Consider the following 24,916-nt stretch of genomic DNA (forward strand, 5'->3'; position numbering starts at 1 on the left):
ATACTCTACAGCAACCGTGGTCACGGGAGGACTCAAAGTTGTTTCATTATAATGAGTGAAATTCGTAAAAATTATAAAACAATATATGTAGCTTAAAATAATTTCCAAAGAATATGTTTTGGAAAACATAAAACACAATATTACATATTTGTTTACATATTAAATATAAATGATATGTACATCACATTTTATGTACACTCTTTTATGTATCTAACATTTATTTATTTATGTTATCACAACCTACGAGTCTCGTGATTATTTACCAATTGCCAACTTTCCTTTCGGTTTCGCTTGATTCGCTTCGATTTATATGCTTTTTTTGCTTTTACTTACTCTGAGGTCATCTTAACAGTTACATATTTCTTTGCCGTATAAATTTTCAAGAGATCCTTTCACCTTCTAGTTTCGCCTTTACCGCTTTCACACACATTCACAATAGTAATTCATAGTCCTCGATAAGTATTCACATTTAGCCCGTTGGCGCAGTTTGCAGTGGCTCTGCTGTCTGTTCAGCGGGTTGCGGGTTCATTCCCGGTTAAGTGTGAGTGTAATATTTGTGTTTGTATATTGACATATGTATTATTTCTATGTATATATATCAAAAAAAAATTAACTACAACAAACAGCTGTTACCTATGACACAAGCATTAAGTTGCTTACCATAGGAGCAGACGACCGTGTGTGTATGTTAAAAGATATAAGATAAGATATTTATTTTATGCAATCGCTCGATACTTAAATCTTATCTTCCAATAAATCTAAAAATATTTTACGCCTGTTATTATTAACATAATTTCTTGGGTTTGTTGGCTGGTAAGAAAACTGAAGCAAGCAGGCCGCCTGTGAGAAAAAATAGCAATTACTTTTTACATGAATTTGCATATTGTAATAATACAAAACATTGGCTTGTACGCATTAATCTTTGAAACTTATAAAACATCTTACTTCGATAATATTGTAATTCTTAATAGGATAAACAAAATAACCTTTTTCTTTTATCAAAATGGAATCTACTAAAGATTTCAGTCTGCGAATTCTATATTTCCTCTAAAAACTCATCTGTTTCGGCGTCGTTTGTAAGTCATCCAGAACAGTAAGTGATACATAAAATGTATAAGGTGTTCTTTGTGTGTCTTGATGAACACACGCTCATTAGAATTACTTACACATTATGAAGGCACTCCAGCTGTATAACGAGCCAGTGCAGTGAGAGACGAGATAGGCTCCAACAATGTTCGTGCCAATCAAGGCGCTTATCCTCGCCACCATGACTCCTAGACACGTCGCCATCCCTCTAGAAAAATAATTTAGTTGAAAATGATGTAGCATTAGTTAGTGATTTGTCTGAAACGTGATGGAAAGATTACTTTTCTAAAATTTGGGTAAAACAATATCTTTGTGTACGTTGACTGTCTTTGATTTAAAAAAAATATTGTAATTATTTTAAATTATATTTCTTGTGAAAATTATGTACCTAATAATTGTATTTACATTTAGATTGAAATTGAATGAATGAATTGAATTAAATAAATACTCACCGATAAGAAGTGGGAAAAACATCAACATAATATGAGAATGTTATTGGCATAGACACACAGTTTATGAGAAAGCCGTAAAATAGTACAACGGTCAAGAGCCACCCCTTTGTGAAGGGAAGGCAAACGCCGCAGACCACTGACGTTAGGAGCACTGCTAAGTGAACTTCTTTCTTCCAGGAGGAAAGCCACATGGCGACCAAGCTCAAGAGAATGCACGCAGTGCTTTGTATGAAACTTATCTGGACGGTAAACTCAGACACTGATGTGATGCAGATCTGGAGAGGAAATTTCACATTGTTTTGATATCGATAGAAAACACACATTTAAGCTCGGCTACTATGTTCTACAATTTCTTTCAATGAATAATCTTGTCAACGCAAAAAGGTGGTTTTGTGGGAGAGTTTTTGAAGTGAAATTTCTTTACAATCTTTGTGATATATTTTTTTTTTTATACCACTAGGTCGGCAAAGAAGCGTACGGCTCACCTGATGGTAAGCCATTACCGTAGCTTATAGACGCCTGCAACACCAGAAGCATCGCAAGCTCGTTGCCGAGCCAATCCCTAATCCCCCCAGGAGCTCTGGTCACCTTACTAACCAACAGGAACACAATATTATTTAGCTGTTATCTTCTGTAAGGTCGAGGTACTACCCCAGTCGGGCTGCTCCATATTTTGAGCAGGAAATTCCTGCTGTTCCCTACCTCAGTTAAATAATAATAATATAAAACTCGATGAAACGGATTTTGCGTCATGATAGAGAAACAAACACATAAATGTACAGGAGAGAATGAGATAGATTACGTTACTGCTCATAACGCGTCAGCGATGCGCTTCGCTTGGCACTTACGACCGTATGAGACATGATCATGAGACCGTGATCATCCTCAATAAAATAAATCGTAACAGTCTACCTCCCTACGACTTTTCAGAAGTTTCACTTCTGCCGTGTGTGAATCGCACACACACACACAATTATTTATTTGTGATATCACATAAACCAACAATAGTCTGGCCACTCACAAACAAATGTACAACAGTTCAAGACACATTCGCTACAGCAGTACTCATTATGAATCTGTCAAGATACAACTATCAAAACAATTACATAATAAGTGGGTAATAAGCATATATCCAATGAATTCCTGACTATACACGTATCTTATCTATTAGATTTATAAATACAATAATAAATTAAATAATAAAAAACTAAACTTAAAAGTAAACTCCTTTTGATCTGCATGTTTCATATAGCCAGGCCTATTGGCGAGTCCCAGCCGTCTGCAATGAACTCATAATGCTGTTCGTTCGCTTGTTGAATTATTATATGACAAAATTTCAACAAAAATATACATTATTTTCATTATGTTCTTAACAATTTCAGAAATAATTCCAACAGTCTACACTTACAGTAAATAAATAAGCTTGATAATATTAATTAAATAATTTAATAATAAGCTTGAAATATAAAATATTAATCTGTATATTTTTTAGGTATCCCTACTTTCATCCTGTCTTGGCCCAGCATCACATTTGTTTCCCCCCTTAAAGCTTCAACTGTTATGGACGGTGGCGACAAGGTGATTTGCGTTCTAGTTTTCAAACTATTTCTATAAAACTCACGCTAGTAGTGTTGCGCTCCTGATAGCTGGTGATCATTTCACAGAAATTGCTGGATGTATCATTGGCTTCCAAGCTAGACAGCTTGTCGGTTACAAACGGCATCCAGGCGAAATAACCATTATTGCTGAAAAATAAAACTCGTAATAATAATTGCGTTTGTTAGTAAACGAAAAAACCGACTTCAATTACATCGACAAGAATACTACACAAGTAGACGAAAAAAATAATTAAAAAACGCGTAAGTCGTCACTACGATTTTCGGAGGTTCACCTCGATTTCTCTGGTATGCCATAATTAGATCTTGGTTTCATTATCACAGTAACCACCCTTGGGATATCTTCTTTCCAACAAAAAAAAGAATCATCAAATTCAGTTCATAATCATCATCATCATCATTTCATCCTATCACAGTTCACTGCTGGACATAGGCCTCTAAAAGTTCGCGCCAAAAATGGCGTGAACTCATGTGTGTTGCCCATAGTCATCACGCTGGCAGGCAGGTTGGTGACTGCAGGACAGGCTTTGCCGCACCTAAGACTTGTTGTTGTTGTTCCATTATTGAAGTTTACTTCTTCAGAATCGATTTTCATATAAAGCGAAATATGATGAGGAGTAAAGTCTACTGAATGAATAAACTCGTTACGTTTCTCGTAACGCCATCTATCGAAACCCAATAGGGTTCCGACAGACGACGACGTTTTCTAATAACGCTATCTATCTGAACCCAATAGGGTTTCGATAGATGGCGTTACTTTATTCTTTTATTAACATTTGATATGGTATTCATATTTTTCTTAGACTAGTAAGCTTTTTTGTGACTATTTAGACAATCGATTTGACGGAGTAAACTCCAGTCGTGCGTCGGAGCTGACACACACACTTTTTTTATTAAATTTCGCGACTTTTATTATTCTAAAATTTAGATTGAATGTTGACACGGCGGAGTACAAAGTCTTTCCGCTAGAAATAAGAAATATGAACGTTTCAATATTTTCATGAAAGTGCACTAACTTTGAGTAAAGAACAGCAGTAATGAAAAATAGTTGTAGGGATCTATAAAGGTACGGCGGCTTGAACAGGGGCACGAATTGTTCCTTCAGAGACTGCAGAAGTGGAACGTCCTTACGTAACTGTGTCATCTCGTTGAAAACTACTCTTTGAACCTGAAATAAAATGTAATATACCACGAGTCAATTATTATGTGACTGACTTTCCTAAAGTGTTTTATACGTATATTCTTATGTAATACAGACGCAATTTCGTGGCACCGCCAAACCAGTTATCGATAGAGATGGATTGGAAATTAAAATTTTTTTAAATAATGATAAGCCGTGTATTTGTATTTATCTTGTCGGTGTATTTAACTCGTTTTATTTTTTTTTCACAAAAACTATTTCAATTTTGAAATAAAATAATTTTTTAAACGTTTCTTTTTACATTTTATAATTTTGTTTGCTCGCAAACGAAAAAAAACCGACTACAATAACATCGACATGTTATACAACGTAAGAAGATGAAAAAATAGTCAAGTAAATACGCGTTATCAAAGATTACTCAAAAAGTAGTTATTAGATATCAATTAAATTTAAATGAGACCATATGACACGCACCATCTTTCGATTAAAAAAAATCAAAAAATACAATCAAAAAGTACTTGAGAATTTTGAACTTCCTCCATTTTTGGAAGATAGTTAAAAACTTAAAAAGTTACTATAAACTTCGTACTTACTGGATATTCGTTCTCTTTAAGACCATTCCTCTTGCTAATTTTTCTGAGTATTTTTATAGCATTTATCTCGTCCCCAGCGTTTAGCAAAAATTTCGGACTTTCGTAATAAAACATGATAAATATAGTCGACACTCCGAGTGGTATCGACAACACGAGAGCTATAAGCCTCCATGGCGAGAATACTATGAAGCCGAGATCGTATACAAAATCAAGGCCCAGTATGAAATACCCGCTAGCTGAAAGGAGTCATATGCGCCTTAGTCAATAATGAGACATCAGACAGATCAATAATAAGGTTGATGTAGAGAGCGAAATAAAGATGATGATATCGGTTTCAAGTTCTCTCATCCGAAGGACTTAAGTGGCCACTTCACCCACATGTTCTGTAAGAGAGTTGCGCTACATTCTGTTGAAGCCGTTAGGTTAGGTACGGTACAGCGGTAGTCAGTCATAGCTTGAGATTTAACATCAGATTGAAATCAAATATCGAATTGATTTCTTTTGCAGGTTACTAGTTATAATATTAAGGCACTGTAGGAATAGCTTGTTCAAAAACTAAGAAAGCACGTCAACATTACAGAAGATCACAACAAAATGACACAACTCTCATTTCGCAGTTACGTTCCCGTGGTGAATAAGGTAACCAGAGCTTATGGGGAGCCTGTTTGCTTTCATAGTGGTATGTTGAACGAAATATTACATTTCATTTCTTTGTTAAATTTATTTTAAAACTGTGACTAACAATTAAAAACTTCAACACTTCTTCCAGCGATTAAAATGTTACATTTTATCAGTTTTTCGGTCGTTTTAAGTAAATAAGTAGGTGACGTTTGGGTATTAATATAAGTGAGTAAATTAATCGTATTGTGTTTTAGTAAAAATATGTAAGCGAATATTTAACAATTTAGTATCGGCACCTGCTTCCCTAAACAGTGAAATGTGATACACAAGTAATTTAGGAAATGCGCAGTAAATTAAAAATTATTTTGGTAACGCTAAAGTAATGACACGAACACAGTTAACTAATAAAATACACAACGTAATCCTTACCATTGTACACTCCAAATGTGTAGAACATCAAAGAGAGCACCGCTATCAAAGCGGGTCCTTTTAGTCTCGACGGGCAGGACTCTCCCAGTAACGTTAGACTTAAGGAGTGTATTCCACTAGAACTGCAATCAAACAAAAGATAATTTTAGCATTCATCATTACAGCCTATACAGTCCACTGCTGGACATAGGCCTCCACAAGTTTACGGCAAAAATAACGTGAACTCGTGTGTTTTGCCCATAGTCACCACGCTGGGCGGGCGGGTTGGTGACCGCAGTACTAGCTTTGTCGCACTGACGACGCTGCTGCCCGTCTTCGGCCTGTGTATTTCAAAGCCAGCAGTTGGATGGTTATCCCGCCATCGGTCGTCTTTTTAAGTTCCAAGGTGGTAGCGGAACTGTGTTACCCCTTAGTCGCCTCTTACGACACCCACGGAAAGAAAGGGGGTGGCTATATTCTTGAGTACCGTAGCCACACAGTACAAAAGATAATTTAATTTTATAATAACTAGCTAATGAAGATGGTACATACAATACGTCACTTTGAAAATGTCGGAAATTAAATAATATAATATGTACGATTTTTATTTTTGTGTTACCCACACATTAGAAATTCTAAACATTTTTGAATATCATACCAAAAATTGACCGCTCCAGCGGGGATCGAACCCGCGTCTAGAGCGCCGACACGGTCAGTCGGAGACGCGGGTTCGATCCCCGCTGGAGCGGTAAATTTTTGATATGATATTCAAAAATTAAATAATATGTTAAAGCGGGTGAGTGGTGGTGGTAACCGACAACCGATGTTTGAGCGACTTCACTCATCACTACACCAGGATGGTCGTTAACATCCATGCAGCAAATTATAATGTTCACTGGCCAAGCTCGCTACTAATACAATTGAATTTGTTTCACTACTTACAAACTACTGCTACCCAGTCTCAAAATAGCGAACACTATCCAGTTGGGTGAAAAAGCACTAAGTGTGGCCAAGATGAAACTTGTCCATAAAGCAATCTTCAAGGCTTTGAGACGACCTTGAGTGTCAGCGATGTAGCCCCAAGGATACGCCGAAATCACTGATCCTGTCATAACACAGCTACATTAGGAAATGGAAGTTAATCAGCTTTTATAGTTAAGTTACGCTTCAGCCTGTAATATCCCACTACTGGGCATAGGCCTCTTTCCCCGTGTAGGAGAAGGATGAGAGCTTAATCCACCACGCTGCTCCAATGCGGGTTAGCGGATATGAGTCCCTACTATGAGTAACGATCGCTATCAGGTGTACATGATAACAACCGGGACTGCACAAACACCCAGACCACGGCAAACACCTGTATGGCCAATACAAATGCGGGGATCGAACCCGCAACCGCCAGCGCAACAGACACAATCCATAGCTGTGACTATAGTTTCGTTACCTATTACTTTCTGCAAGTATACACTGTCTACTGTAGCAGACTTTTTAATTATATATATTGTGAAAAAAAATCGACAAAATTATTCCATAATATCGACTCGTACTACATCTACATCATTGATCCAGTGACCAATGTTCAAGTGTAAATTTATTTTCTTCGCGGCCAGAAAAAATACCTGAACATAATAATTACCAAGAAAAGGCATGGACATTACGATCGACTGTTGAGCTTGCGTGAGTTCCAGATCGCAGGCACTGGTCACCACCACTGAGAGGCCGATCATGTCCAGAGTCATGCCCATGATCGCAAACGCCAGGACTATCGCAAGAGTGTAAACGTACCAACCTTTCCCACCTGTAATTAAGCATAGTTTGATTGCATATATTAATTATCAATCTTTTTATTAGTTCGGTTCAATTTTTTGTCACTTTCTATTTTTTTCCACCTGAAAGTCAGGACGCCTTATCGTCTTTCGACCCAGTGATTAAGTTAGTGACATATAGCGTCTACTGTCACTGAGCCTGCCACTGGGGACCTCAGGTTCTTGGTCCACCAATCGATAAGGTCTCTCTAAGTCTGAGCCCTGATCTTTTGAATTACTCATACACTTGAAGCAGCGCAAGGGGCGCTACTCTAAGACTGTAACTCTGGCTGAGTTCCTCCCAAAGATAAGTTTGCCAGCCTTGGTCATTACCCTAGTGGCTAGGATGAGGCAATATAACAGAACCTCCCGATCCTGATACAAAACGAGAGGACTGTGAACAAATAAGACTGGACTTCCCGTCCTGTGTGACAGCAGGGTGAGACCACGCCAGACCCGCCCGTCCCCTACGATGTAACGGCTCGTTGTGGCATCGGAGTCCCCAAGAAGACAACTATCCCCAGTGTGCGATTCCGTACCTTCCTCCAACTTAAGCTTCCTCCAAATGTCAAAATAGTTAGGTGCTATTTTTTATACTTCAAAACGTTCGAACAAGTATACGGCGGTCCACCTGGTAGTAAACTGCAACTGACACCTATGGACGCCTGCAACACTACAAGCGCGTTGCCGACCCTACATCTGACCCTCCGAGGAGCTTTATCTACCTTAATAACCACAGGAACACAGCACGGCTTGAAAGCAGTATTATTTACCTTTGATCTGTAATATTTCTTGGCGGTGATCTTATGTAAGTTTAAGGTATTTCCATCGTCAAGCTACTCCAAATTTTTAAGAAAGCATTTCAACAATTATAATATAAATATTCAATTCTATATACCACAAAAAATATATAACAACTTCATAGCTATGAAACACAAAACATACATAAAAATCTTCACCCTTGTCTATACACTTTGGTCTCACCTGTTAAATCAATAGCTTCGTCACAAGTATATACTTTTTCGCAGCCGATGTCGGGGGTGATAGTCCAAGTAGGAAAATCTTTGGCACTTTTTGCCGGAATATTTTGATGGGCACTCAGGTCTTGTCTCTCAGATGTCATTTTGCTTTCGTTTGTAACCACCGTCTCAAATTTGAAATTCCGTCTACACTTCTTATTCAAAAAAACCTTAAAAAGAAAGTTGACTGTCAAACAAACTTTTTATAAAAGATTTCGTATACATATTTTATATATATTCGGGGATAACTTCGTCGTTTATGAACCGATTTTGATAATTCTTTTTTTTTTTGTTGGAAAGGAGATATCCCAAGTGTGGTACCATGATAACAAAACCCGGACCCGATGATGAAATCCCAGAGAAATTGAGGGGAAACCCTTGAAAATCGTAGTGACGACTAGTGCGTTTGTTAATATTTTTCGTCTACTTACGTTGTATTACTTATCGATGTAATTGTAATTATTATTTTTCGTCTACTAGCAAACACAATTATTGTGTAATTATTTAATTAGCATTCACTGAGCTCAATTGATTCAGTAGCTCAGTAAATAAGCCCGCTGATGAATTATGACACTGGAATTAAAAATTATTTTCATAATAAGAACTAAACTCATTAATCTTCTATATTTACCCCAAACGATGGAACATTTTCGGAAAACTTCTAGGCAAAATGGCTTTAGGACCTTTCAGATATCACAATCCAAATTATATGAAATCCTTTTTATCGAGCTTTAATAAAAGGAAAATAAAGATTACTCGTTCTTCTTCATCTACAACTTATCACCTTATAATCTTCCAATTTAGACAAGAATCTTTCGTCTGGCTCTTCTCCAATCAAATTATTATCCGGTGCTGGTATTAATATTTAATATGCTCCAGTATTATTTTAACCACATTCTCTATTCAAGCGTATTTTTTTCAACCACGTTAATATGCATTGTTTGGAGTTTGCACAGTTTATATTTGTGTAATCAGCGGGCTAAATATTCCCAAAGATTAAAGCACCTTCCGGATTCAGTACAATAACGCATTTAGGACGCTGCTAGGGTTGCCTCGGCTCTGTAGTATGTCAGGGATGTTCACAACTGCCTGAATCAACTGTTTTTACACTACAACGCGGAAAAGATTCAAGTCCCTGGTGCATAGACTACAGGGCAGCACCTACAGAACGAAGCATTAAGAATGGAATGGAGAGCCCATCACAATTTACTTAATGTGAAATACTATCATAATAATTAATTCAAATTATTACTAACAAAAATGAGTCCAATGTTACTTGATATAAAATAAAATAAATAAATAAAAGTCACAGTCTTGTAAACGAGAATAAAAAGCGACCGCGCTTAGAAGATGCTGATGTTTTAAATATTTGTAAAATTACTAATACACGCTATATATAAGATTCATATCTAAATAAAATGTTAATATTGTTTACAATCCGCTCGTGTAATAATGACTCGTTACAATTTCACGCTTTGGTCTATTTCGGTTTATTTGTTTTAATCAAAAGTATTTTGCTCGAGTGCTCGTTTGTAGATAGCTGTATTTTATTTATTTACAAACATTCCTCTCTTGTACTCCGTCACAATTTGCTAATAATAGTGAGTAAATTAACGCAAGATCTCTGATGCTAAAAGATCTTCGTCACTAAGAAGCACTTCAGGCAGGACAATAAACATTGGATTAAATTATCGATAATTTCTTAAGATGCACAGTAGGAAACATATATCTCAAAATCTTTTGCAGTCTCGCTTTTATGAAGGAAATGATCTCACGTAGTGTTCTATTTCTGTGATGAGAGAGGCAGCAAGACCTCCTGGGGACGCTCGTATCGGTTGACAACGTATGTATGACGGTATACCCGGCGTCCATACACTACGGTGACCGCTGACAATCAGGTGGACCGTTCGCTTGATTGCCGCCTAGGGGTATAATAAAAACCAAATCAAAAATGCCTTCATCCAAGAATGCTTAAAAATCGCTCTAGTATCATTATTTTACGCAGTTGATATTTTTTAACAAATTAAACACATTTAACCTTAAGCTATTTGATTCGTACTGTACAATGTACATTCTGTTGAAAGGAACCGCATAGAAACTTATTACAGTCTTTAAAAACGTCAATTTATTCAATGTATTAGAAGATCATTATATTCAATGTGTAAGAAAGATCATTAAAAACCTAATTATTACGTTCAAGTTTTTCAATTCCGATTAACGCCTCGCTTCAATATTAATTTCAGTAAATTAGAAAAAGATAATAACTTTTTTTCTCAGCTGATATTTATTTATTTATTTTAATGGAAACACAGAAAACAAAGTCAGCAAATTCACATAAATTTGTTTCAGTAGATCTTCCGATAATATATATTCCGTTAATATAATAATAGGTTGTCAATAGTCATATATGATCTTTTCGAACAACTTTGGGATGCAACAGTTTTGAGATGGGACGATAATTTTCGACATCGGGTTTAGCCCATTTTTAAAGACAGGAACTTCGTACGATCTTTTCCAACTAGAAGGCATTATACATATTTTCAAGGATAAGTTAAATAAAATGCATAACGGAAAACAAAGAGTTCTAGAGCAATATTTTAGTAAAATTGCCGGTATACCGTCTGGAACATTACTTTAAAATGTATTTAAGGATTTTAAGTACTTTTCTACAGCAAACATGGAAATATTAACAGAAGACAAATTAACACTAGTATTAGTAGGTATAGTAACAATTTTACTATTGAAAAAGTTCTTAAGTGACTAAATTCAAAAGACCAATGAAAATAACTATTAAAAGGTTAGCTATTCCCTGATCCTCAGTAGCAGAACCACCCTCCAAATAAACCACTCCAGGTAAGTCTAAATACTTCCTTTTAGATTTAACATTCGACCAAAAAACCTAGATTTTCTCAAAATCAATGTAACATTAATCTTAACCCTTTTCTGCCTCTTACGGAGAATTCTAAATGTACAATAGTCACTATAGTTTCTATATATTTTCCATTTCCTTTGTAATTTTAGTTTTTCTTTGATCATTTTTTTGAGTGATGAAGAATACTAAACAGGATACTCTACTACTCTATACTATACTATATACTGTTATCAATAGCCACCTTTGTAGAATCAAATGCATAGATAACACTTTTTAGAATTTCATAAAATGCCTCAACTGAACTATAAATATCTAAACAACTAAAACATTATTTTATAACTCTGCGAACTGAACATTTACTTTTTTTGTTAAATTCCAAGCGGAAGAAAGTCACGGGAACAGCTAGTTAAAGAATAAAAAGTGTAAACACATAAGTACATATAAACAAAATTACAGTCAATAACAGTAACACACTCTCATATTGGAGTAACAAATTTTAACAATAATAATGGAAATTATAAAAAAATGCAAAAAAGACAGTACAGACAAGTAGATTGACAGTACAGACAAGTAGATTGAATAAAACAATAAATTAACTGTGCGGGTTAACGCACATTGAGCAATATGATTGTTTTGCTAATTAGTAACCTCTTTAATTTAGCTGATTTATTACGAAATTGTTATTTTTCTTATGCAGATTTCTAATGAAATTGATATTTGTTTGCTACGAATGACGTCAAATGACGTCTGTACTTCTGCCTATATATACTCAAAATAATCTTAATAAATTCAGTGTTAGATCGACTTTCATTGGGTTTCATCATTACATCATTACAGCCTATACAGTCCACTGCTGGACATAGGCCTCCACAAGTTTACGCCAAAAATAACGTGAACTTATGTGTTTTGCCCATAGTCACCGCGCTGGGCAGGCGGGTTGGTGACCGCAGTACGGGCTTTGTCGCACCGAAGACGCTGCTGCCCTTCTTCGGCCTGTGTATTTCAAAGCCAGCAGTTGGATGGTTATCCCGCCATCGGTCGGCTTTTTAAGTTCCAAGGTGGTTGTGGAACCTTGTTATCCCTTAGTCGCCTCTTACGACACCCACGGGAAGAGAGGGGGTGGCTAAATTCTTTAGTGCCGTAGCCACACAGCACAGCATTGGGTTTGGTTTCCCTCATAACCTTCCCTCACATGTCATCTCTCACTCAACCAAAGACTGTTCCATACATTAACAATAAAATTCGAAATGCAATTGATTATGAATGAAATATTAAATAGAATAATTAATTTTGAACATGCAGAATTATCAAGAATAAATATTATGTAATATTAATGAAATTGTAGGTATCACGCAGATAAGCACTAACAATTCAGCGACGCACGACCTGAAAAATTACGTAGTAAGAAATATTTACCACTCTAACTCACGTAGGGAAAAATCCCAAATTGCGTCCGGTAAGACACACAAAAGAAACTTAAGGGTTCAATCCAATTCAAAAGTTTAAATCAATGGCCTATGGCAAATATCTGTGTGAACTATACATAGATTTGCAACGAATATGGTGATGTCATTGGCTATATGAGAGTAAAGATTCATTATTTTTATGCAATTTAAAATCAATGATATAACGATACAGGCAGTGATAACCTGGTCACTTTGTCACATCATTATATAACAAGTACCGGAAAAGTATTGCACAACTTTTTGTTGTTTCTGTTGGTTTTCAGATTAAGATAATTAATAAAATCAAACACATTATGTCATCCTCAGTATATAAGATAATTTTATCACGACAATGAATTTTTCGCTCTGTGATAATAATTGGAATCACAATCAGTGATAGCCTTTTTTATATATAAAAATTCATCATCATTTATTTCGATAAAACGTTACGGTGCTTTACCCCCCTTACTTGCAGGGATCATAGGCGAATGTTATTTAGAATCTCTCGATATTTCGGCAAACTTTCAGACGCCTTGCTTTTTTTTATACAACTACTCACCTGATGGTGAACGATTACCGTAGCTTACAGGCAACACCCGAAGCATCGCTAGCGCATTGCCGACCCTACCCCTAAACCCCTCAGGGCCTGTGATCATCTTTCAAATCACAGAAACACAACACTGCTTGAAATGATATAAGCAGTGTGAGTGTGTGTGTATTAGATACAACGCCGGGTACCGTACATTTTTTTTACAACTAGGTTAGGCCTTTAGACGCCTGCAGCATCAGAAGCATTGCAAACGCGTTGACAAATCTACCTTCAAACCGCCCCATGAGCTCTGGCTACGTTACTCACCACGGGAAGAGAACACTGATTCAGAGCAGTATTATCTAGCTGTGATCTTCTGTAAGGTCGAGGTACTTCCCCAGTTGGGCTGCTCCAGAATACGAGCAGGATATTTCCAGCTCTGCCCTACCTTACTTAAGCCTCAGTCGCTGTGCGACTTAATCGTCCATGAAACGAGGTTTTACTATTATCAATCAAAATTAAAATCACAAATATATTTATTCAAATAAGCTTCAAAAGCAAGTACGCTTCAGCCTGTAATACCCCACTGCTGGCCATGGGCCACTTTCTCCACGTAGGAGAAGGGTCAGAGCTTAATCATCGCGCTGTTCCAATGCGGGTTGGCGGATATATTCAATACTACGAGTAACGATCGCTATCAGGAAAAGCACCTACTAATATTGTCATTTAACAAATTAAAATTTTATTTATTTTTAATAGTGAAGCTAATGCGGGTTCGAAATAGAGATTTTGCAAAGAAGAACCGACAAAAAAACTCCGCAGTTATTCTTTAAAAAAATAAAAAATAAGTAAACTGTGTTAATGTTTAAATATGACGTCGTATAATTGTTAATATATAACTTGATGTCTACAGAAGTCCTCCTGTGATTGAGAGATTTCTTCTTTTAGCCATGCAATCCTGGCGAGTAATCATGACAGCCTGTGGCTCGCACGAATCCATAACTACCGAAGCGAGCGGCATACCAGGGCGACTTCCTTTCTCCGTTATTGTTCTGCTTAACATTAAACCCTCTTTCATTCGTTCTGAATAAGTATAAAATGAAAGGTTACAAACTCAAAGCGCAGTGCTGGTCATAGACCTCTTTCTCCATGTTTTTAATAGTAATGAAGTATTAGTACCGACTCATACAACTTGTTACTTATTTTTGGACAAACATTTAAGTATTAGATTTGTTGAATAGAGGCTTCAGGCTTAATTGAAGTTGAAGTATGGCCTTATGTGACTTATTTTAATACCAATAATTATTATAGTCACTGATTAACAGAATTGCCATTATATTTTGTCAGGCGTCTAAATTATACCAAATTAGTGACGTATGTTTTTAACTACGCCGGGATCCCCTGCACGCACAGAATTTTTTATTAACCTTGCCAATTGATATCTTTGTTGGTTCTAAAATTATATGCTGTTTAATATTAATCAAAAATAATAATACCAATAAAAAACATTTAGACTTATTTATTCATTATCCTATGGATTCATATTACCTACGTTAGTCTATTTCATACAAAACATTTCGTACATATATTACGATTAAGTAAAAATGTCAACAACTCGATATCTTCGGCTTGTCCGGTGGCAAGAAAAATGATATGACGACCCCACCTGCGGAAATAAAGAACAAAATTATGTAATACATACTTTTCCAGTACATTGGCAATGAAATAAAAATTAAATGAAGTGTTTACTCGTAAATGAACAGAATAATTGTGTTTGCTCGCAAACAAAAAAAACCGACTTCAATTACATCGACGAGTAGTACAACGTAGATCGACGAAAAAATAGTCAAGTAACTGCGCGTTATCAAAGATTATTCAAAAAGTAGTTATCAGATCTCAATAAAATTTATATGTGACCACATAACAAACATCAGCTTTCGATTAAAGTAAAAATTATCAAAATCGATACACCCAATAAAAAGTTATTGCGGATTTTCAAGAGTTTCTCTCGATTTCTCTGGGATCCCATCATCAGATCCTGGTTTCCTTATCATGGTACCAAACTAGGGATATCCCCTTTCCAACAAAAAAAAGAATTATCAAAATCGGTACATTCAGTAGAAAGTAATGCGGTATAATACAACGTAGGTCGACGAAAAAAGCGTTAAGTAAAAACGCATTATTCGACATAACTCGAAAAGTAGTTATTAGATCTCAAATAAATTTAAATGGGACCAATTGACACACACCACCTTTCGATTAAAACAAAATTTGTCGTAATCGGTCTACCTGGACAAAAGTTCTGATGTAACATACATTTAAAAAAAATAAAAATAAAAAAAAAATAAAGTCGAATTGAGAACCTCCTCCTTTTTTGGAAGTCGGTTAAAAACCGACTTCAATTCACATCGACAAGGAATATAACGTGGGTAGTCAAAAAACTAATCAATTAGATACTAATAAGTAATACCACTTGTTAAAAATATTTATTGGAAAAAAGGTTTATTTATTCATTAATTTATTTATGTATATAAATTTATTATTTTGTTTTTTTTAATAAGCATATTAAAGCATTATTAAGTATAACTCAAAAAGCACTCGTCAGATCAGGAACCACATGACAAACATGACACCCAGTAATAATTATGAGGTAACAAAATATAGTCAAATTCAGAATATCCTACTTTTTTGAAGTCGGTTGGATGAACTGTCACATAACATATTATAAAATGATATTCATGTCTACTTACCTAAACTCAATATTCCACACAAATACATGGTATAGTCACAATGTACCATAATGTACGTGCCGATAAGATTTGTGCCAGCTAGCGCGCTTAACCGAGCTACCATCACTCCTAGACATGCCGCCATGCCACTTAAAAAAAGACAAAAATGTTCTCGGTAAGTAACACAATTGTTTATATATAAGTCAGAGTCGGTGGATTCAAACTTGTAGTTGTTGCTACTTTTTCGATAAATTCTTTCTTATCCACTCTTCTTTTTCTACAACTAAGTCGACAAACAAACGTACGACTCACCCGATGGTAAGCGATTACCGTAGTTTATAGACGTCTACAACACCCGAAGCATCACAAACGCTTTACCGACCCTACTCCCAAACCCCCCAGGAGCTCTGGCTACCTAAATCACCACAAGAACACAACACTGTTTAAAAGTAGCATTATTTAGCTGTGATCTTCTGTGAGATCGTTGTACATCGGGTTGCTCCAGATTTTGAAGGGAATATTTCCTGCCCTAACTCTAAGGGCAATACGACAAACTTAGACACAATTTTGAACAAGTAACAACAATAACAATCACGCTTTTAGCAAACCGACTTGCACATGTGATAATAAGGAATCGTTCCAATTGATTGAACGAAAATATTTTAAATTCGAAATGCCTCAACACTAATAGCTAAATAAGTTCGTATAATTTTCACATGGAACTCGAAAATTAATTAGTTAATTATATCGCGTCACAAACATTAAGATTATTTGCAAAACAAAAAGTATACTTACCGATACGATGTCGGAAACATTTCGACGTAGTAGGAGAAAACGATTGTCATGCTTAGAGAGTTCATCAGTAACCCATTAAAAAGAGAAATGCTTAGTATTCTTCCCGGGAGCAGTGGAATTAAAACACTCGACAGGGAGGAAACGAAGAGCATCGTAATCAAAATTAGTTTTTTCTTGAAAAAAAGCATTGCGACGATAACGTTCATGAAACAATATAAAAGTCCTTGGATCAGACTTGCCCATATGGTAAACTCATTGACTGCGGTTATGCACGTCTGAAAGGAAAGGTACATGGAAACTGACGCAATTTGTACAATAACAACAAATATATAAATGAAGAAGACTAACTATAATATCTATTCATTACGTATGTACGAGTATGTATCAAGTAACTAGCTTAAGACTGAGTGAGTTGACTCAATATATTATCAGTATACAGTGATTCATCTTAATAGTTTTCGAAACTTACAAAATAAAAACCGTTACAAATAATTTTTATAATGTATGAATTTAAAACTATGCATGATTAAATAGTTTTCTGAAGACGAGGTTAACGATGTCACGTCTGTCATCGCAGACATCTTGCTTTTCTTTTGAAGTCAGGGCTATCAATAGATCAAATAAGATTTTGAAGAGATGTATTGTGACTCTAGGGTCAACTTCAGGTTGCGATAACACAAAAGTTATTACATTTTGTGCAAAACTATTAAAAGTATTAATTATTTATATAAGGACAAACTAATAAGTCCTAATATCAGGCTCGAATCCTAATCAAAAATAAAATTAAGGAATTATACGAGCACCTAATTACATTACTGAATTGAATATATTTTGTATTCTATTATTATTTATAATGAAACCTTACTCCATCTTTCTCTAAGTTGTTGTAATTGCTGAACATGTCACACAGGTTGTCGGTCGTGCTGTTGTCGACGTGGCCTGCATCAAACGTATCCAACACCAAGGGTAGTCGCGAGTAGAAGCCATTGTTGCTAAAAAAATACAAACTTAAACAATTACAAAACAATTTAACCCACAGTAATTAAGCTCTTACGACACCAATTAAAGCAAGCAAACAAGAAAATTACGAGTATAACTGATTTACAATATGAGTGAAAATTCTCGTAATAAATGTAATTCTCTTAATAAATGTAAATAAATATAATAGAAATAAATGTAAATCAAACTTGAAATTAATAAATCCAAATTTAAAAGACAAAATTAATTGAAGTTAGAATCAATTGACTCCAAAAACGTTTAATACAATAAACGTAGTTATATCAAGCAACGCGTTATTTTCTGTTTTCGTAATAATTATGTAGATTAACTTTTTATCTGATCAATTAAAGAAACAGGTTGTCTTCATTTTAAACATTCGAAATAAAAAGTAGGAATTTTATGTATTATATTATATATATTATTGACTGCTAGAAACTAGTAAATTTAAAAATGTAAAATTCTTGATACTAACATTGAATAGATGATGGCGGTGATGAAAAATAAATGTAAAGTTCGGAAAAGTAGAGGCGCCTTGAACAGAGGAAATGTTTGCTCCATTAAAGACTGCAAAAACGGTATGTCCTTGCGTCTCAGCGTTGTCGTCTCCTGAAGAACCACTCTCTTTACCTGGGCAGGATGTGATTGAAACAGACGATCTATATTTATATTACAAACGTAAAAATAACTATCTCTGTCCTTTTCATTTCCACGACCGAATCGTCTAGACTCTGATGGAGTAACAAAAAATTGAATTGAACCTCGAAAGAAATCTTCGGACAGACTAATTTTATAAATGTACAATAATTTGTATGTCTATCTGACGCTCGCGATTATTATTACTAAGTCTGTGTGAAGTGTTGATGAAAAATCGTAAGAATTGATTGTATAGATTTCAATGCTCTTCGGGTTCACTGACCCTTCGTTAAAAATTAAAAAAAATAAATCACGTAATTCTTTGGTGAAAATATTGTTCGTCAAACAAAGTACGATAGCAAAAATAGTGATGTAGGGTTATTAAATATAAGTAATAATTCTCCAATTTTATTTCTTCCTCTAATTTCTTGATACATGATTATTATTGATATTGTAGTGTATGATTTTATAAAAAAACTGGTTTTACTCACTGGGTATTGTTTTACGCCATTTTTTTTACTAATTTTCCTAAGAATATTTAGAGCCTTTTTTTCATGTCCGTCATTTAGAACAAATTTTGGGCTCTCGTAAAAGAAACTGCATAGTATAGCTGATACTGAGAGAGGCAAAGCTAAAACTAAACCCAAGAGTCTCCACGGCTTGAAGATTACGAATCCGAGGTCGTATGCGAAATCGAGACTCAAAATAAAATAGGCAAAAGCTAAAAAAAAGTAAACATCAAATCACAATAAATTAAATAAATCTAATTATTTCAAAAATTAACATGAAACTTACTATTATAAACTCCGAATGTTAAAAAGAGTGAAGAAGGTATTCCTATTAACAGCGCACTTTTTATTTTCGGAGAACAGGATTCTCCGATCAAAGTTAAACTTAAAGATTGTATTCCACTCGACCTGTAATTTAAATATTAAGTAACCTTTAGCGTAACATTAAATGTGTTTACTTGAAGGCGAAAACTACATCGCTATGCAGTCAGCAAACGTAATATATGTATCTTGTACAGTTTTAACCCTTGACCCTATTACTTTCATTGAAAAATTTTCAATCAAAAATTTATACTAACCAAAAAAGTAAAAATCAATATCTTTAATAAAGCCTATTCATATCGAAGAACGCATTTTAAATTTGCTCATGTAAATAACAATGTGAAAACAAATAACTCACAAACTCGCACTCCCGAATTTCAATGCAGCTAGGACAATCCAGTGAGGAGAAAAGACACTGAGGGTGGCCAGGATGTAGCTTCCCCATAAAGATATAAGCAATCCCTTCCGTCGACCTTGTGTGTCCGAAATATAACCCCAAGGGTATGCCAAAAATATAGATCCTAAAATTTTTATTCAAATTTAAAAATACCATTAAAATTAGAAATTACCATTAGAATGATGGATTTTTTTTAACTACCCAACAATTGCCACATTTGTAAATTGACTATCATTTAAAAAAAATTATCATTTTTAATCAAAACTGGTAAAAAAATTATTACTATCTTGGTAAGTCGTATTCAAATAGCAGTTGTGCACTTACAGTTGATGCTATAATTACCTAGAAATGGCATTGACAGCAAAATGCTCTCCTGAAAGTGTGTGAGCTCAAAATCGCAGGCACTGCTTACTACCACAGAGAACCCAAACATGTCCAAAGACATGCTCACAAATGCCAGTAACAATACCAATGCCAGTCCAATTATATACCATCCGTTACCTGAAAACATTATTTAGCATTAGCTTCACTCATCATTTTTTATTTATGTCTAGCTGATACCCGTTGCTTATAATATGAGCAAAAGAATCGGACTTTGTTATAATTAGCCACCTTTTTTTCACTATAATACTCGGAGAGCACGTTAAGCCGTCGGTCCCGGTTGTCATCATGTAGGTACACCTGATAGCGATCGTTACTCATAGTAGGGAATATATCGGCCTACCCGCATTAGAGCAGCGTGCTGGATTAAGCTCTGATACTTCTCTTACATGGGGAAAGAGGCCTATGCCCAGTAGTAAGGATATTACAGGCTGAAGCGAAATAGATAATTTAGCACATACTCGTAGTATTATCCCTTTATGGTTAATAATATCAATACGAAGACCCCGACTTAAGATCAATTGAAATGTATTTCGAAGTGAAACTTATTTAAAATCTTTGTGATATAAAACTCGGTGAAACGGATTTTGCGTCACGATAGAGAAACTAAAACATAAATGTACAGGAGAGAAAGAGATAGAATACGTGACTGTTCGAAACGATATTACAGGCTGAAGCGATATTCACTACGATAACTTCACAAAGAGTAACTCCACTTCAAATGGTATGTTAAGCTCCGTAACTAGATTTTTAGGAAGGACAATTAAATTTCGTGCAGCAGATTTGAGTGATATCAATACAACGATGCAGCTCGCAACCGTTGCCCAGTCACGGTCGCGCGTCCTACGATCGACATTTTCTGTTTAAACATACATCTTACCTGCTAGCTCTATAGCCTCGTCATAAGTATACACCTTCTCCTGTCTTCTGTGACTTTTGACACTCCAGACTGTACACTCTTTACCTCGGTGAAATTCGAAAAATTCTGGAGTTTTCTTCAAATAAGTCCCGTGCGTCATTTTTTATTTTGCTTTAATCAACATCCGTGTAAAATCTAATTAAAGGTACTGCAAACGATACATCAAGTCAAATAAATATATAAAATTTAAATAATTTATTTTAATACCACACAAAATGATACAACTTACTTAAGTTGTAAAATTAAAATATTGCTATCACTTACGTTAAGACGCTGTCTTTGTGTACGAAATTTTAAATGCTTTTTTTTTGTCGATTTTCATTAATTTTAAACTATTAAGAATCCTGTTATACCATGATATTTAATGAAGTACAAAATGACAGAAATTACATACTTTATTTAATTGCAAAAAGTTACTTCCACCTCCATCAAAATGATATCAACAATGTGAGTGTGTGTGTAATAAATACAACGCCGGGTACCGTACATTTTTTTACAACTAGATCGGTTAACACGTATATATGTATAGACGTCTGTAACACCAAAAGCAACTCAAACGCGTTGACGAATCTACCTTCAACCCGTTCCAGAAGCTCTGGCTAATTTACCACAGGAACACAGCACTAATTCAGAGCAAAATTACTTAGCTTTAATCTTCTGCAAGGTTGAGGCGCTTTCCCACTCTGGCTGCTCCATATTTTGAGCAGGATATTTCCTGCTGCTCCCTACCTCAATGAGTCGCGCTCCTTCAAATTTTAAGCTGGATACTTCCTGTTGTCACTTACCTCAATTTCTATACCGCAACACAAATTCGGTTGGTGTGAAATATAGAACTCCTCCGCCCTAGTGGTCAGATCACTGGTTGTTGCGCTTGCGATCATAGGTTCGTTCATGGCAAATATTTGTATAGGCTATGCACAGTGGCGTATCTTAAAGTTCAGCGTCCAGGACCGATAAAGTTTTCTGCCTCGCAAAATACGTAAAAAGAGTAAAAGCAGCGTATGTATCAAAGATGTGAGTTTTCGGAATCAAATCGATTATTGTGTTTAAAATTTTTCAACTGACCTTTTTTAAGGCCAACCGTAAAATTCGTTAAATACTATCGAGTATTATAATTATATGATAAAAATATCGAGTATATATAATTAACAATACCCAATATATATTATATTTCGGTTGAACTTGTTTTTAGGTTGCCACTTCCATTTTATTCGTTGTATAAAAGGTATCTAAATATCCCGAAATAATTTTTGGTCTGACCTTTTTTTACACATCCCTAGTATGTATGCTCAGCTTAAGCAGTTCCTCATTCTAGGTTTATGCGCCGCCACTCATAGGGTGCCGTTCCAGGCCAAAATCTTTTTGGCCTTAAGGTCAATACGCCCATGGCCATACAGATGTTGTCGTTGTCTGAGTGTTTGCTTGTGTATTGTGAGCGCCTGACCCAAAAGAAAATCCTACTGGCCAGTGAATTTGAAGAGTTAATTGTTTAGTACTGTTTAAAGAGGCATTTACCGGTTCTTAAGAAATTTGAAAAGCTTATGTCTCAATGACTAATGGGAAGGATGCATCCCGAAACTACTACGCACAAATGAACCAGAAGACGAAAAAAGCAGTATCATAATATTTTGCTAAAGTTGGTCGCAAATAATAATAATATACACACCTATTGTTACTTGAGTGGAACTCTAAAGACGACGCTTCAGACGATAAGTTCGTACTGTCAATGTAACTTGATAGGCTATCTACGGAATTATTTAACATGTTAAGTTTGCCGTGGTTTTTATTTTAAAGCGGTATTTAACTTTTCCTGCACACGGTAATTTACTGCGTGATTCTATACAAGATGTTTAAGCTCTGATCCTTCTCCTACATGGAAAGAGGCGTATGCCCAGTAGTGGGATATTACAGGCTGAAGCGTAAGCGTCTATACTAGATGTAGGAAGGTACTCGTATGTGATATATACACGTTGTACATGCACACATGCACAAATTAGCTGTTTGTAACAATGTGTTATTATCGAGACAGCGAAGGTTATTAGTTCAGTGACCCATAGACATCGTTCTGGTCTAGTGGTGCGTGCACCGTGTGAGCACACCGCCGGTTGAGGGTTCGATTCCCATTCGGGATAGATATTTGTATTTGTACAAATATCTTTCCAATTTAGATGTCCGTCCTTGTTGGTCTCCTTACCGTGCCTCGATGAGCCCATCAAGCAGTTGGTGCCGGTTGTTATCATGGACACCTGATAGAGATCATAACTCATAGTAGTTTTCTACTGTTCGTATATTTCGTAGGTACCTGTACCCAAAAACCAAATATTGATGTACAGTGGTAAATTGGGTAAAATATGGGTACAAGCTTTTTTATGAAATATTTTTTATGAAGCATTTAAATGAAAATCCAATTCGCAACTTTTGTATGACAGGTACATAAAGGTACATATGAGCCCTTCACTACTTTAATATTACTGTTCAGCAGAAGAGGGAACATAAGACAACAACTTTTCCTTCCTTTTATTTGGACAAATTGTATAAACCTGCGGTCACCAACGCGCCTGCCCAGCGTGATGACTGTGAGCAAAACACATGAGTGATGATGATGAGTGGAGGCCTATGTCCAGCAGTGGACTGTATTAGGCTGAAGTGAGTGTAAACCTAAAATAAAAAGTGTTATCTTGTTTACATTTTCGTATATTAAGTGTAGTTATAATGAAAATACAGTAAGGCATAGATTAAATCAACTATTGTGTAATAATTAAGGAAATAATGACGTGACATTTACGCTTCAGCCTGTAATATCCCACTACTGGGCATAGGCCTCTTTCCTCATATAGGAGAAGGATCGGAGCTTAATCCACCACGCTGCTCCAATGCGGGTTGGTGGATATATTTTCTACTATGAATAACGATCGCTATCAGGTTTACATGACGACTTAACGTGCTCTCCGAGGCACGGTGGAGAGACCCACAAGGACTGCACAAACACCCTGACCGCGGCAAACACCTGTATGGCCAACACAAATATTTGTCATGTGCGGGGATCGAACCCGCAACCGCCAGCGCAACAGGCCCAATCCATAGCGACCGTTGCGCCAACGCGGCGTCATATTTAACACGGACATAATTTTTAATCAAATTGAAATAAATACTATTTTTAAAATTGATTCATTTTTAATGAGAAAAGTTAAATTAATTTGATCTGATTATTTTTATAAACAGATAGCATGTTTGCTATCATATCATCCGCCCACTGACATGGGTATTACAGTATAGTCAACACGTTCAAAAGCGTACTAAATAGAGATAAAACTCCTTAAATTACGAGCCATAGCTCATTCGATCCGAAATGACTTTTAGAAAAATTAGTGTAGGTTTTTCCATTATATTTTATATTGGATATTTTGCCTGCAGCACCTGAAGCGATACCCCAAATCACGGAGCTCTTGTCACAAGAACACAACACTGCTTGAAAGTAGTATCATTTAGCTGTGATGTTATGTAAGATCGAGCTACTTCCCAAGTCGGGATGCTCCAGATTTCGAGCAAAATATTACCTGCTGTGCCCTACCTCTTTAATCTCCTCTAATCTTGACGTGATTAGTAATTAACACTGAACTGAAGGGATAACTAAAATTAATATGTATTA

At 35.7% G+C, this 24,916-nt stretch overlaps 2 protein-coding genes across 2 annotated transcripts; both read right to left on the reverse strand.

The window, feature by feature from the left end:
- Positions 1 to 784: 784 nt before the first annotated feature.
- On the reverse strand, positions 785 to 8,842 carry LOC123657950 (synaptic vesicle 2-related protein-like). The gene is made up of 10 exons (XM_045593430.1): positions 8,704 to 8,842; positions 7,551 to 7,712; positions 6,860 to 7,022; positions 5,939 to 6,060; positions 4,889 to 5,124; positions 4,171 to 4,322; positions 3,160 to 3,283; positions 1,539 to 1,813; positions 1,167 to 1,294; positions 785 to 840 (listed from the first exon to the last, which is right to left on the reverse strand). The coding sequence occupies exons 1-10, from the start codon at positions 8,840 to 8,842 to the stop codon at positions 785 to 787; spliced, it is 1,557 nt and encodes a 518-aa protein (XP_045449386.1).
- A 6,245-nt stretch (positions 8,843 to 15,087) lies between these two features.
- On the reverse strand, positions 15,088 to 21,367 carry LOC123657951 (synaptic vesicle 2-related protein-like). The gene is made up of 10 exons (XM_045593431.1): positions 21,229 to 21,367; positions 20,310 to 20,468; positions 19,929 to 20,091; positions 19,536 to 19,657; positions 19,232 to 19,461; positions 18,580 to 18,734; positions 17,974 to 18,100; positions 17,109 to 17,383; positions 16,335 to 16,462; positions 15,088 to 15,250 (listed from the first exon to the last, which is right to left on the reverse strand). Exons 1-10 carry the CDS (start codon positions 21,365 to 21,367, stop codon positions 15,192 to 15,194), a joined length of 1,557 nt encoding a protein of 518 aa, XP_045449387.1. The 3' UTR covers positions 15,088 to 15,191.
- Positions 21,368 to 24,916: the final 3,549 nt, after the last annotated feature.

The sequence above is a fragment of the Melitaea cinxia genome, chromosome 11 (assembly GCF_905220565.1).
Source record: "Melitaea cinxia chromosome 11, ilMelCinx1.1, whole genome shotgun sequence".
NCBI lineage: Eukaryota > Metazoa > Arthropoda > Insecta > Lepidoptera > Nymphalidae > Melitaea > Melitaea cinxia.